The sequence below is a fragment of the Magallana gigas genome, chromosome 3 (genome assembly GCF_963853765.1).
Source record: "Magallana gigas chromosome 3, xbMagGiga1.1, whole genome shotgun sequence".
In the NCBI taxonomy this organism is placed as follows: domain Eukaryota; kingdom Metazoa; phylum Mollusca; class Bivalvia; order Ostreida; family Ostreidae; genus Magallana; species Magallana gigas.
In genome coordinates this window covers 56699257-56715268 of record NC_088855.1, presented here as the reverse complement: position 1 = coordinate 56715268, position 16012 = coordinate 56699257, and the positions used below count along the sequence as shown (strand labels likewise).

Here is a 16012-nt window from a genome sequence, read left to right as displayed (position 1 = left end):
TCTAAGATTTAATACATTTCTACTCTATTGGCCCCACCCTAGAGCCAGAACCACTGACCCAGGGTCTATGAATTTCACAATTTTGGTAGAGGGCTTCGTGGACATCATAATCATGCATTTAGTTTTTAACAAATGAATATGGGAGTAAAGTAGAAGATATTCTAAGATTTGATACACTTTTTTTCCTCACATATGTGGGAGTAGAGAAGAAGATTTTTGAAAATTTGGCTTTTTTGGCATATTTGGCCCCATATGTAGTGCCCCGGGGATGGTAGATCCATGAATTTCTAAATTTAGATTCCTTTTACCATAGAGAAGCCCCACACCAAAAATGGTCACAATCAGCCTTGTAAATTTTTAGAAGAAGTTAAAAATGTAAATTGTTAACGCACGACGCACGTCGCACGACGCACGGTTTTTTTTTTTATAAAGTCGGAGAGGTAGACCTCCAAGCATCAGTTCTCCAGCACGAAGTGACTAGTGGGAGTGGGATCCATGTTCTGGACACTATTCAGAATAGCTTTTTGATGATTTTGACGATATCGTATCGAGATCATTTCAACATTGCCAAATACCATACCTATTTAAATAAAAACATTATTTGCAACAATGTTGATTTACATTGGTGTCAGTTTTTTGCTAAAAATGGTGTTATTTATTTTGTAATCTGTTTTAATTGGTCATCACCCTAAAAAAAAGTCATGAAAAGAGAACTGATTCTGGAATTTAGTAAATACCCTTTTAGGAATCCTGACAGACTTCCACAGTAATGATTCAAACACGAAACATTTAATTAATATCAACATTTTGAGAAATTCTTTGTTTCATGGTTTTATTTTTTGTTCTGAATAAAAACTTGAAAAATTCAAATGTGAAAATCACTTTTTAAGAATTAATGCTTATTTAAAATATGTTCTCATGCTTAAAGATATATTGACATTTTCACTTCTGCGGTTGGGTATATCATCAATTATAGCATCTGGCGATGCAGCAAGAAAAGGATGAAACCCGTAATATTGTTTAGATTTATGAAAAACTTCAAGCTTATTAAACTTTAAATGTGAAACTTGTATTTGAACTCCATAGTGCCTCAAAATGAAATTTTAACGCATTTATTCCCAACCTTGCTTACCGCTTACAAGTATTTTCAGTATTTTGATTACATTTTATTTTATCAAATACCTTTTAAAAGGAGCTTTTCTGCAATTGTTTTTCGCAATTATATTATACATTGTCTAACAACTGATTACATTGTATAACAACTAGTTTTAAGGAAGACATTGTTTCCAACTCGTTTCCTCGAGAAAAAAGAGTCATTGTCAGTCTTCCATGGACAACAATCTATTGAAAAAAAAATGAATAGCATCCATCTAGTATCATTTACTTGCCCGTTATAAGATATTAATGAATTGATTGGCCCAATTAAACTGTTTTAATGATTTTTTTTTCATTTTGCCAAATTATTTACGTTTTATAATAAAATAAGACAAAGTAACCTACTGATTTTTCTACAGGCATCTGCTTTAGACGTCTTTTCATTTTCCGGTCTTATTATTTCTTTCTTAGCTGGTTTATTGTTTTGTTGTTCTACAATAAACACAAAATAATGAGTTGGTAAAGATAATTAATCATACTTATTTCTTTTTTTTTATCAAAATATAGATATAAACATTGTTGCGCAAGTATTATATACTCGTAAATATCAGATACAAATAAAATCAGAAATGAAAAATTACTGAGCTGATATGGTTTTGTTTACAATTTCTTACAGTAGATTTTGGCTATTTTTGATCAATATATCATTATTCAGTATAATTAAAGGGGCGTGGTCACGACTTTGGTCAAATTTTATTTTCCTGTTTTTATTATTTACAATGCTCTTTGAATGCATTTCTAATGATCAAGTGGAATTTGGGTGGCCGTCGATGAGTTTTAAGCGAGATACAGGGCTCACAATTCTTCGTCATGTAAACAAGGCTTGTGCCCTGATTTTGTTTACATAGGTTCAATATACTTCATACTTCAACATTGTAAATGTAAACAAAAGCATTGTTTACATAGTGAGGAATTGTAAACTCTGTAACTCGCTCATAACTCAACAAATGTCACTCAAATTTGGGTTGCCTATTAAAAATGCCTTTCTGGAGCATTATAAACATTAAAATCGAAAAATTAATTTTTGACAAAAATCGTGACCATGTCCCTTTAAATAATTTTTTAAACGACAGCAACTTGTCTGAAAATATGTTTATCTTGATAAGGAGCCATGTTAAAGGAAGATCAAGGTGTCAAACATTGCCCACTCTCACCTTGTTAGAATATTTTTACATGGAGTCACAAAGTTATAAAATCGTAATTTTCATTAATATATTGCTTAGCTTTGTAGTCCCACCTTTACATTACATCTATTTTGAATACTAAATATTTTTTTCTAGATGTTTGAAGTTTGACAAGATAGACTCTACACTACACCAATTTATTTTTCATGATATAAAATTGTTTGTCTTTTAGTCTGATGATTCTTAAATGTAGATTTAAACTATATTGTCTGCAGTACTGAATCTTTAGTGGATTATTTGTATAAAACATACCTAATTTTAACATTTAAAAATTAAATCCTTTTAAACAAAGATGTTGGGCATTAATCTACATTTGATATTTTCCTATATAAAAGTTGTGACGCAAACGGTCAAAGTGATAAATTAATATATGAAGAGTTTACAGACAGACAGACAGTGGACGGGTGATCACAAGGGACAGCTTACCTTACATGATCTAATAAATCGCGTAAGTTCTCCATGTGAAAGGTAATCAATATAAGTTGATTTTAAAACCTATTTCAGTGTTCACTGTGTTACACAAAAAAAATTTGTTTTGACTTGCTAAAAAAAATGGACATTAAGAGAGAGAATTATCCTTGTATGATAACACGTACATGTAAACATATACGTGGTTTTTTTCTTTGTTTTGGGGGGTTTTTTGGGGGTTTGGTTTTTTTTTTTTGCCATATGCAAGAGACGTTTGGTATAACATTCAAATACACAAACACATATAGCTTCATTTTTTATTTGGATTTTCAGAGCAAAAAGAGCTACCTTGCCATACCATACACATTGTACACATGTTTTCTATGTTCTCGTACCTATTATCGAGATATCATCCGACAAACATTTTCTTTCTCCCTTTGCCTTATTGCCATCTGTAACAGTGTTCTCTATTTTGACTTTGTTTTTTTTTAAACGAAATAAACCTTCTGATATAGAAATTAGATATAATAATGGAGTATTTACATAAAATAACATTCCTTGTATGATTATTATGTTTCTGTCTGTTATTCACTTAATATTCAATACACATCTATTTTAGCATAGGATACGAAAAGTAAATAAAGCGTAAACAAAAATGACATACTTTGCTTTCCATTGGAACCGTTTCGGAAGGGAAATTTAAACTTGATGGAACTTCTTTTTGATTTTTTTGAACATGGTTTGCTGTTAGGTTCTTCTACGAAAATTTGAAAATATTTTACCTTATAACAATTTTGTTCCGTTGAACATCAATTGTCAAATTTTGGTAAAGGATTTTTTATTCTATCTAAAAATGCAGCACTCAAAAATATTATTTTACCATTATATGCAACATGAAAACACTCCTTATTTGAGGAACATGAAATTGAAAATTTTGTAAAAGTCTTTTAATTGTAATCTTAGTATGCAGACAGTTTTTTCAGTTTCACGAAAAGTAAAGAAGAACATTTTCAAAATTATATGCATAACACTTTGTGACAATTCTGGCTCCGATCTAGGGTCAAAAATCTACTCCGATTGACATGGAATTTTTAATATTGAGACAGGGCCTTTTCATCAACATATGCATTTAATTTTTCTATCAGATGTGCAAAGGTAGAGGAGGACATTTTTGAAAATAAATCAAAATTTGACAAATTTCGCCTTGTTTTTAAGGCCCCTGTGGGTAAGAATCATGAAAATTGCAACTTTTGTTTTCTGTAGTTCACAGTTGCATCAAGTAAAATTTAAAAAAAGAATTTGCGACGTAGTTTTCAAACATTTAAAACTTCAGTTGTAAAAAAAGATGCACTGCATATGCTGGACGACGGCAAGAGAAAATTAATTGCAACATGTCACTCATGTGAGCTAGGAATTAAAAAAAATGTCGATTTAGCGAATATGCTATAAATTTTGTACAATATTAATCTAAGTATCCCTATTATAAAAAAATATATGGCAGAAAAGTGAAACTGTTATCAAATGTAAGCTTATCCATGTTTAATTTAATGTCACTTTTTCTTATTTTTAAACGAAATTCATGCTTCAGGAATGAACATTTTAATTGAAAAAACTGCTTTATTTAGTTCTTTTTTAAACGGTTAAAAAGATATTTATGTAGCACGATCCTTTTCCAATTATTTTATTTTTTAATATACACCAAGTTTAAAATGATATTGTATTTATATAAATATGTCAACTAAATCAAAGTACTGAGAGTACTGAAAGACGGGGTCTTGAAAGTTTGAATTTGTAATTGTCCTGGACTTCCTCGAATAAGCTTCCAAAATTTATGAGTTTGAATAAGTTGTTACAATCTATGGGGTTTTTTTGCAATTGTCTGATACTTTGTCTAAATTTTACTCAATCCCGGCCTTCATTATTGTAGAAAATTGAACCAATGTAATACATGTATATTATGTAAAATAAGACCTCAAGGAAAATTTTTAAAAATTACTACTAACCGGGAAAATCAAACAACTATATCAAAATAGATAATTTTAATCATTAGATTTATTCAATTTTGTGATCCAAGGGAAAATCCACAAGTCGGACGTTATCCGTAATAAAAGTTTTATGAAAACCCCGAAAACTCTAGATCTAAAACTGCTGAATCAACAAACAAAGTGAACATTAGTATACCGATAACAAACACAGGCACCTGACGTTGGATATATATTTTTTACAATGAGATTCCAAGAACTTTGACAATAAAAAGATTTGTCACGGTCGCCATTTTGATTTTTAAGACCGACTTATCTGACACGATTTCTTCATTTGCGATTCATGCAAAATTAATAGGTAAAAATAAATCCGTTCGCCACTTATTTCTTTTTTGTGTAAACTTGTGCATTACCTACACGAATTACGATACAACCGTTCCTTTCATTAAAAATCATACTCCGAAAATCAGAGACATAAATAACAGAGATTGTCAACTCCGCCATTAGCGTGTAAATGTTACGGGACCAACCTTACTTTGAGAACTACAAGTGCAACAGCAATCTTGTATAAGTCATTAAATTTGAACTTGATAGTGAACATGAACCTGTAAATATTTTAAGCATGTTTTATTAATGAAATATTTACAAAAACTCTTTATTTAGTTTTTAAATTACTTTTTTAAAACTTATTGACGTTTCACAAAGTAATGTCACAAAGTAATGGTAATGCATTTCTTTACTCATGTAATGGTGATGTAATGCATTACTTCAAAAAAATTAAGTAATGATAATGGTAATTTAATGCTATAATTCATGAAGTAATGGTAATGTAATACATTATTTTACAATGTAATTCACCCCAAGCCTGATTCCAATTAAGCCGGAAAACATGAACATTGACATTTAACATGGTTCGTCAATCGATAAGATTGTTTATATTATATGATGTATATAAGTCTTCCAAAATGTATAATCTAACATAGATATTGCTTACAATGCATTGTTTAAAATCTAAATTCAGTTTAATCGACTAAAGAGCCAACGAACGAGAAGGCAAATTCAAACTTGCTTTTATTTTCTTTGTACAAAATTCCTTTAGAGACGAACAGCAGTTATACCGCAAGTAGACTCGAAGCCAATGAAAAACCTATTTAATTTGTAAAACATCTGTGTAAAACCCGTCCCGATTTTAACTTCGGCTTGCGCATGAAGTTTGGTAGTATTAAGGTGAAAGATTGTCAAAATAAAATTCACAACTTTTCAAAAATGGCACATTGCGTTTAGGAACATTACTTTTGATTTCACCATCAACCTCTTCTATTGATTAATGAACTCGTACACCAACTTAATCGTCAACGGCGCTGTGCATTCAGTTACGTAACTCATTCCACATTTGAATCCGAGCAAGAATATTTTGATCAATAAAACTATTTGAGTTTTCTAAATAGAATTTTGTTTATACACAAAGGACTTAAAAAGATTTAAAGCTTGTTTTTATAATATATATTTACTGAAATGCTTGAAAACTGTATGCACTATATTCTTACGCGTAGACTCAATTCATGTGTTCTACGCGTGCCTTCCGGTTTGAGACTTCGGCTGACAGTAAACCAATAGACGGGGTCACGTGACCCCGTCTAAAAAAACTACCTTTAGCTCTTTAAATTTTAATACACGGCTAAAAATAAAATAACTTCTAAGATTTTGCATTACATACGACATTGATTGTATCTGGATAATTAAGTTAACACAATGTGGTCTGAGTGACTTTTGAATAATAATACATGTAAGTGAAAATTTTTCTTATTATCATGTACATTGACCGTTTTAGTTCCTAGAGGATTTTTCTGGTGAAATAAAATGAGGTGACAAAAAGAATTTTGTCGGAATTGTCCTATAGGTTGATTAAAATTGTAATTCTTACACGTGTAGGTGTAATTTCCTTAACAATCGCCAAAACGTGACAGAAACGATAAATTTGGACAAAAATACCCTCTTAAAATGAAACGCTTACTTATATTGCGTTCTAATTTTACAATAATGTTAATATATATAATTTGTAACATGTATTTCTTCGAAGATTTTTATTCCACTTTACATTGCATTTTATTATATTTGACTACTTTGACATTTTTTTTTTTTTTGAAATTACCGACTTACAATGGAAAAGATATATTCTATTCCATTTCTTACTACCAATAGAGCCAAGTTAAAATGATTACAATATCAAATCAATCATATCATTTTAATAACAAATAATATTATGTTTCAAATTGGGAAAGTTGATTCAAAATTAGGTAATCTATGTTATAATGAAGAGGAAACAATATGCCACCTAATAAATAAATATAAGGAATTTTCCTGAATTATTTGAAAACTCCTTGAAAATTAAAACTTTTTAAAGGTTTGATGAAAAAAATTATATTTAGTCCAAATGAATCATTCCTCTTTTTTATACTACTACATATATTTATAGGAATTTGATTTTAAAATACCTTACAAGATACTGAACTGAAAAAAGAAAAAAAACACTAAAGGTTTTGATTAATAGCTATAGAATTTACGTTGTAATTCTTTAATTATTACACTTCCTTTTTTAAGACTATGTATTATTATTCTTTATACCTTACAAGATAACTTCTTACACATGAATAATGTATATGATTTTCTTCATATTAATTCGTCAGTATGAAAGTGTTCTTTTTACCTTTTGGCGAATTGTCTGTATGTAACAAACTCTGGTTTTCGGCATGAATATTTTCATTTGATGGATTAGGGTCTTTGGTTTTCTCTGCACTCACTAATAATAAAATGAAATTTTTATAAACAACAAATGGTTAAAGTCTGTAAAAACTGGATTGAAACTCATAACGATTAATCTGTAGGCAGCACCATACAATTATATACCTCGACCATGGACGAAGTTTGTTGATACATGGTATATGGACATAGAAGTGTTTGCTTTTGCGATTTTTGCAAATGTTGGTGTAATATGGTAGTAAGTATTGTACATCTGATGCATGAATCATTTAAAAGGGGGGGGGGGGGGGGTGGTACTATTCTGATAGCCGATGATGTACTTTTTAGATTTAAACTCTGATGTTAAGAATTTGAACAGCAGTTATTACCGGTACATTGTACATTTGTTTAATATAATCGCTTGAGCAACCAGCCTTACCATAACCTTAAGCAGACGAGATTTAAAAAAAACCCTCAGTTTTATTTTTCCCTCAATTTTATTTTTTTGATTGTTTACATTGATTTTGTTACATTATGTTTGCTTACAATATAAAGTCAAAGGTTTACTTTTTGTTGACAAAGTTAACTTTAAAATTCTTATTCTATAAATAGTGTTTGAATCGCAGCAGAAGGGGAAATCATATTTAGCTAACTTTTCTTTTTATCTATTTATTTTATCCTACATGTCAAGTATGATACGTTTAAAGTATCAAAAGAGCAGAATTCAGCCCTTGTTAATCGAAGGCTTTCATGACATGTTAACTTTAATGGAAAGCTTTATTCTTTCCTTTTAATGTGTAATAATATTTCTCTTACATTTAACAGCAGAAGGAACGAATACAGCCTACTCTGGATATATTGAAATTCAGGGGACCATGCAAATTATTTCAATATATCCGTATTTCAATATAAGCGAAATTGACGCCGCCATTATTTGAAAGCTCAATCCGGATGTAAGCATAAATAACCAAACCCGAACAAATTATTTGGTCTTCATTTATCTATTACAGTGATCAGATTACATGGATATTAGTCCTTGAAAGTTTGATTAAAATTATATCTGTAAGTTTTGTATGTTTCATTTTGTTACTATCTTAAACCTCATCATAATCTCCGATCGCATTCTTTTACGTTTTAGAAAAAAATCACCAGACTCAAACGCTTCAAATACTGCTGTACACTGCTTGTATATCATCGTAAGTGTACTCGCGATAATCTCAAAATCCTTAGCTATTTCGTAATCAGGCTTTGTCCTTTTATCAGTAGCCATAACTAGTTCGTATTTAGTGTCCGGAGATAAGGTTTTTTTCTTTTCCGTGGAGTTTCCATATTACGTCTAGCCTCAATACATCCGTATGCGTAAAAACAAAAAATTCAACAGTGAATAAATTTTACTTTTTAAAAGAAGTATAAAAACACATGATGAGAACGTATCAATTCACACCTTTGTATATCAACCGGTCAGTCTGGCATAATTACTGTCACCAACCGTGACGACAGCCGCCAAGAAGTACTTCAATATAACCGTTATAAAAATAACTATATATCCCCTATGGGGACCAATCAGTGGTGTCAATACATGTATGAGCGATATTTCAAAATAGCCGATTTCATTATATCCGTTAAATCAATGCAAAGAAAATGAGAGGCAAAAACTGGGGATTTATTTGTATTTCAAAATAAGCAGAATTTAAAAATAAGCGATTTCAATATAAGTGGAGTAAGCTGTACATGTATATTGAATGACCAGCCCTAAAAAGTTTTAACTCTTGCCTTTAGGGGTCATAAAATTTTCGATTTAAAAAGACAGCTTTATGGTCTTTTTGAATATGCCGTCAGTCTATATGCAGTGTTAGTCTATATTCAGTGTCCATATATATATGGAATTCCTGAAAGAGGATTTTTGAACATTAAATATAATTAAGCATATGATCATTTTGGGTCCAAACCTGCATTGCAAACTCATTTACCTGTTCATGTTAGCAATGGAGTCTACAATTTATCAAGAGGATCAGTATTTTTTTAGCAATAGCAGAAGGTTTTAAAAATTTATAAATAATAAATAATCAGTTTTGCTGATTCCAAGAATTAAAAACCTTCTCTGGGAACATAGAATTCTAATTTGGTAGAGGGTTTACTGGATTACATAACTATGAATTCAGTTTTTAATTTCAATGAGCATAAGTAAGCAGAAGTCAAAGTTTGGCCAGTTTGGCCCTGCACCTATGGCCCACGTAGGCGACATTCATTTTTACAATTTAAACTTTTTCACAAAAAGTTGCAGCACACCACAGTTGAATATAATAGTTGGTCATCTGCGTGACTTACGTAACCTAAAATGTTGAAACTGTGAAGTTTATTTTGAATATTTTGTTTCTTATTCACTTTGGATAATGTTTAAAGAGACAGTGCAGCTGAAAAACATGTTTGAATAACTTCAAATTTACCTTATGTATCGTTAGGAAATAATAAATATAGTTGATTTTAGTAGTTGAAATACATAAAATCCCGTTCATATGCCTAATTAACGTTATTATTAGCTTCCGGAAATTTAAGGGTCGTACAAACCGGAATAATAATATATCGTTTGTTTGTACCACGTAAATTTTACACCAAGTGGGCATTAAAGATTCTTTTTAAATTTAAAAATATTTTTCCACATTGTTTTTACTAAGGTTGATTAACAATTTTGATATGTTTGATACATTTGTTTATTAATGATAAATCAAGTAACAATTAGCTTTTACCTTTAAAAATTAGAAGCAATCGGAGAGAAACTTTTGTCAAAAAAGTAAGGCTATTAAGTCTGATCATAAGTTAGGGTGTAATTTATAATTACATGTAGGAGGCTATAATTTATATTAAACCAATTTGCAACAACAACAAAATAGATAACATAATATTTCCCTATCAAGTAAAGGTAAGGGTAACCTTAAGCTATGTATCTCTATCAAATATTTAAATGTTAGAAATAATTTAGTAGTCACTGGGGAATCTTTTGTGTTCCTCGTTTTTCAAGTCATCTTGAGAGTCAGTAGCTACATATAGGTATATTGTTCCTGTATAAAAATGAAAGCATTACTGAAATCTGGCATTTGGTACACGTTTATACTAAGATGTTTATATTCAATCTTACTATACTTGCATGTTAAATACTGAAATCTGATTGGTTTAGACGCAGTTGGTAATCCGTTCTATTACCCTCAGCGTTAGCAACGACTTGGTAACAGGTAACACAACAAATCATCACATGCGCGTAAATTGTGCGCGTACGGTTCGCCATAGAATTCACTTCATTTCTATATAGAAGCAGTAAAATTATCTTTAAATTAAGATATTCAGTATAATAAAATAAATAGTGCCTGTTTGGAAGGTTAACTGTTGAAATTGACACCATCGAAAACCAGTGTCAACCTCCGCTTCGCGTCGCTACCACTGTAATATCAATATTTTGATATAGGGCGATATTAAAACTACTTTAAACTATATTGTCGTTTAAGAAAATTTCTGATCCTGTGTTTCAAAATCATAAAAATCTTTTTAAATCGCATTTTTTAAATCAAAATTAATTTGTCTGATTTCTTTGATAAAAACTTTATACTACTCTAATTCTAATATTTTTATTGCAATTGATAATTTACGTTATAACGTTTCGTTTCGACGTTAGATGATTTAAATGACTAAATTTGATTATAAGACGGAGTAGCGAATGTTATATTCAGTCCAATTCAATGGGCATTCTAAAGTCCCATTTTCACATCAAACCAGAACATGAAGATGTTTAACTCTGATGACTACAAGAGACACATAAACAATAAAATAAGAATAGAACTTAGCAACACTAAGAGAAAACCAAATTATTATAAGCCTATAATTTGCTATTTATAAAAATAAAGTGAATCAGCCAAACATGATTACCGTTATGAAAAGATGGTGTCACAATTTCAGGTTGGTCAATTTGTGTGTCGTCACCTGTAAATCATTAACATAAACTATTAGGTTTTTTCACCAAATGTCTGTATTTTAATTCATTGCCTGTAAACATGACATTTAATGATTCAATTTACATTCAAACTCGTCAAAATTTTATAATTCACTACTTTTTGTTTAATATTTTGATAATAAAAATGCCCTCGTGAGTAGATAATCATTTTTGCACAAGAATTAAAAATGCCGAAATGTTCAGTATTAAAACGTTCCCTCTATGGATTGCGATTTCCATACACAGTAAACATCAAACATTGCACTGCAAATTACATAAAATAATTGTTTTGATTTCTGTTGTTTCTACAAACGATGTAAGATTACCCCATCATAAATCCCTCGAAGAAATTTATTATCGTTTCTGTGAATTTTCCCGAGTAAAACATATGAACGAAAAAATCTTTTGATATTGGATCTAAGTTGTGTTTTAAATTACAGATATGTGTATTTGTTTGAAAGTCAACAAAAAGTGATCGATACAGTATATGAACACAATATAGATACAAACCTATTTTTATATATGCATAATGTTTTATTAACAAATTCCAAAAGAAAATGTGTTATTTCACAACGAAAATGTGCTTTATGTGTTACTAATGTTCCCATATCAAAGTAACTACATTTGAGTAATAAGTATTAAAATCAAAGCCAATAGTATAAAAGTGTTAGATAGTTCAAGTCAGTTTATGACAAAAAAGTTCAAATTCCCTTTATATAACTTTAAAAAGTACCATAGTAAAAAATGTAAAAGTTAGTCCTAGCGCATGCCTTCAAAAAATTGTCTTTTTCAAATATGTAAGATTGCATTACAAGATAATATAGAATAAACGTTTCGATTGTCAATTGTGATTATGGACAGATACATTTGTAAAGAAGCATTAAAGTATGTAAAAGGCGAGTCGGGAGTCTGCCCCTCTTCTGATTTGAAAAGTCTTGGACTCCAATTTTTATCGTTACCAAAAACCCTCTGGCAACAATCTGGACACCCACCTCCGGATCCACTTATAGATGAAGTAAATAATGCAGCACAAATACCCAGACAACGTATCCGCTTTCTGATGTGTTTACTTTTCCACAAGACAATATTGCCAATCAACATCAAGAAAAGAAGCAAAGCGGGGACGGCAAAGTACGCTGCCTGGAGATTTACACCAGCACCGTTTATGCAAGTGAACGTAGAGTTATACATGTCCTGGTGTGTGTTCTTTGTCGTTGAATTTTCTCTGAAAAATGTTAAAATATATATTTTGATTCACATTGAAACTCTTTGATATTTTATGTGATTGCATTCATGCAATCAAGCAAATGCTATGAATTTGAATTCCAAAAGGATTTACTAGTGTTCAGAAAATGTACCTTATAATGGGTAAACAACCTGTATCTAAAGTGTAGAGAGAATCATATTAAGAAAAGTACGAAAATAACATAAATGTTTTGCAAGTATATGTACAACCAAATTTTCAAAAAAATATTGAATATTCTTTTATTGAAGAATTTGGCCTATAATCATATGCAATGTTATTGATTATCTTACACATATATTTATTAAAAATCAATATATTATAACATGATGATAATTTAAATTATGTTAATGATTAGAACGAATAATCATTGGTATCTTTGTATATTTCGGATGGGTCTAAAGTCGGCTTTTAAAAAAATAACTTACAGTTAAAGACGTCACTGGACTTATAAACGATTGTTGGACATTCAAGTTTTGGTTGAACAAAGCATTTACTGGCAACTATTTCACCACCTCTGCTGTAAATTGGACACATTTCTGGAATGTTTATTAATAGTTTTATATTATTAAGTAAATTAAAAATATATATTCAATCATTCCGTACCGGAGCTATACTCTCTCCAAACTGTACAAAATTGATGTCATCCGCATCGCATCTTTGGGAAGATGTCTAATAAGGTACATATAAAGTCTTGTAAAAGAGATCACCTCCTTGAAATGCATTTGTGTGTTTTGTGACACTTTTTAGTTCTTAGAGAATTTTTTTCTCAAAATGTATAAAGTATGCTTTAGAAGGTTTGATATTAAACTTTTTTTTTAATATATCATTATATTACAATATTGAATATCACATACATATGCATATGATGCACTTGAGGACTGCAAAATAATGATCAGCTTACAGAACTGCCGGTTCGTGGACTACAGGTACATTTTTTAAACACGTAATTCAATATTTATTTTTAAAAGCACTGGTTTTATCAGGTTTTGCCGTGAGGCTTAGACTTAAAAGAAACATCTTGAGATTGATAGTGATAATTATTCATCTTGAGTAAATAACAAATCCGATTGCAATAACTAATTAAAATATTATTTAACATTATGATTAACATAAACTAAGTTGCAAAATGTTCTCTTCAATGACGTGACTGAAACCAACGCTAAAAAGAGAGGTAAATGTTGTAACCAATGGACCAAAAACGATGAGACAAGAATACCATTTGATATTGGTAATCAACTAATAAAAGAACTATAACGGGTTTTCAAGTGACAAAAAAATAACCATCTATTCTATTTATAACTGGGTTTACATAGGTTATCTTACGAAGAATCAAGTAATAATCAACAAATGCAACGAGTCCTACAACTGAAAATATAACACGCAGCTATCACAGAACTTTTCCTAGGCCTACGTTGGATTTTTGATTGTAACAAATCTAACGAAAATAAAAATACAATTTCTAATCAACTAACTGTGAACTGTCCATTTAAACAACAATTATGTTTGCTACCACTGTGTTTCAAAAACAACTATCAATTCATCATCATATGGTCAGTCGAAAGACACTATCAGATCAACAGGACAAAAAGAACAGAACAGTTATTCATAGACTTGGTTTTATAGTGCCACAACACAATGCCATAAACAATCGTCGATGAAAAATGAAACAGCAAAATAAACTTTATTCATCGAATTAAAAAACAAACTTTTACCTTAGCCAGAAACTTATGAACTTATTTTTTTTTTAAATCTACATGTACAATGTATTTCACAACTTTCACTTTACTTGAAATGAAATAAATTAAAAAAAAAACTTAACTTAATGTGTAAGCACCCCTGCCATTGAATTTGTAACTATTTTTCAAATCACAATTAAAAGTATTCTCTACTAATTTGTAAGTTTGCTTAAGTTTTATTCCTAAGGTTCAAGTATTAATTAACAAATGCAAGAAGGCTTTCAACTGAAAATAAAAGATGCAGTTATCATAAGATTTTCGTAGGATTTACATTAGCTACTGTAAAAAAAAATTCAAAATACAACATTAAACCCTAATCAACTAACTGTAGATTATGGGGTTAAACAAACAGTTCTGTTTGCTACTACTGTGCTACAACAATCACTATCAATTCACCAACATACGGTCTGTTGAAAGACACTTAAACAATATTGATGTCCCAATGACACAAAGAACAGAAACAGATTCATTATGGAATAACACACCTGAAAAAAAAGTCAATAAAATAACAGACATTTATTTGATTATGAAAGATATAATGATGAATAAATTGTACATCTGTAAAATAAGCGAAAACTTTGCAGTTTGCGGGGGAAAATATTTTTCAAAAAATTTCAATTCAGTAAAAAACAAAAAAATCACCTGCAGAATTTTAACTCTGGATGTATGGATAACAAGCTCGACATTTTTATCCACTCGATTATGGAATAAGTTACTTGTTGCCATCGATAAATCCCTTTTAATAAAGCGAACAACTATCAAAAATCAGCGTCAATCGTAGAATTACAGTATAAGCAGGATACATAGCTCACCATTTTGCTAGGTTTTAGTCATATTTTGCTCTCATGAGTGTATTACATTAGCTCAAGTGAGCTATTCTTATATATAAATCTGATATATAAAACTGAATGACCCCATAAAGCCTTATCAAATGATAATGTTCCTTGCAGAAAAAAAATTGTTAAGATATAAATAACAACTATTAAAACTCACCCTTAGTCGACAACAAAAAAGTAGGAAGATAGTTATAATTGCAATGTTTTAATGTAACGATATTGTACAATGCATTTATGAAGTTGTAAGCTTTATAATGAAGTAATATTTACAACGTTCAACAGTTCCTTCTAATGAATACCTTAAGTTTCCTGTCTGTTGTAAAGTGGCTTGGCAATAGTGTAATAACTTCCCAAATATTTCAAAGATGCAAATTAAATCAAAAATAATTTACTTCCTTCCATCCAGATTGGGCTGATACAGATTTCTCGAAGTCCGTTGTCTTCTGTCTTTAAACAGTGATAACTGTCTAATGTAGAACAATTGTTAATTCTAAACCTTGAAATCCTCGATTTATACGTATTTGGACATTGCTTTACAAAATCCATTGTAAGGAATCGTCATTGAACTTAAATGATGTGCGGACTAAGTCTGATGTGATAAAATATAGCTGATAATCTTGGTTCATATCTGTTTGTTACTACATGTATGATGCAATCTGTTATTCGGTTCGAGAGAAGCTCTTATCGATGTACAGGTTGTGATATTTGTATTCATGTAAACTATCTGCATGCAACAAATTTGAA

The 16012-nt window shown here is 30.2% G+C and overlaps 1 protein-coding gene across 1 annotated transcript; it reads right to left on the bottom strand.

Moving 5' to 3' along the window:
- Positions 1 to 455: 455 nt before the first annotated feature.
- On the bottom strand, positions 456 to 15846 carry LOC105324232 (uncharacterized). Its single transcript, XM_066077907.1, has 8 exons — positions 15661 to 15846; positions 13122 to 13232; positions 12809 to 12833; positions 12488 to 12675; positions 11387 to 11440; positions 7437 to 7529; positions 1501 to 1587; positions 456 to 580 (listed from the first exon to the last, which is right to left on the bottom strand). Exons 1-8 carry the CDS (start codon positions 15812 to 15814, stop codon positions 456 to 458), a joined length of 837 nt encoding a protein of 278 aa, XP_065933979.1. The 5' UTR covers positions 15815 to 15846.
- Between the last annotated feature and the right edge of the window lie 166 nt (positions 15847 to 16012).

Coding starts and splice junctions, on each gene's coding strand:
- LOC105324232 (XM_066077907.1), bottom strand. CDS start 15,814: ATGGATTTTGTAAAGCAATGTCCAAATACGTATAAATCGAGGATTTCA. Junction 12,834..13,121: donor GTCCAGTGACGTCTTTAACT/GTAAGTTATTTT, acceptor TCTACACTTTAG/ATACAGGTTGTTTACCCATT. Junction 12,676..12,808: donor GGTTGTTTACCCATTATAAG/GTACATTTTCTG, acceptor AACATTTTTCAG/AGAAAATTCAACGACAAAGA.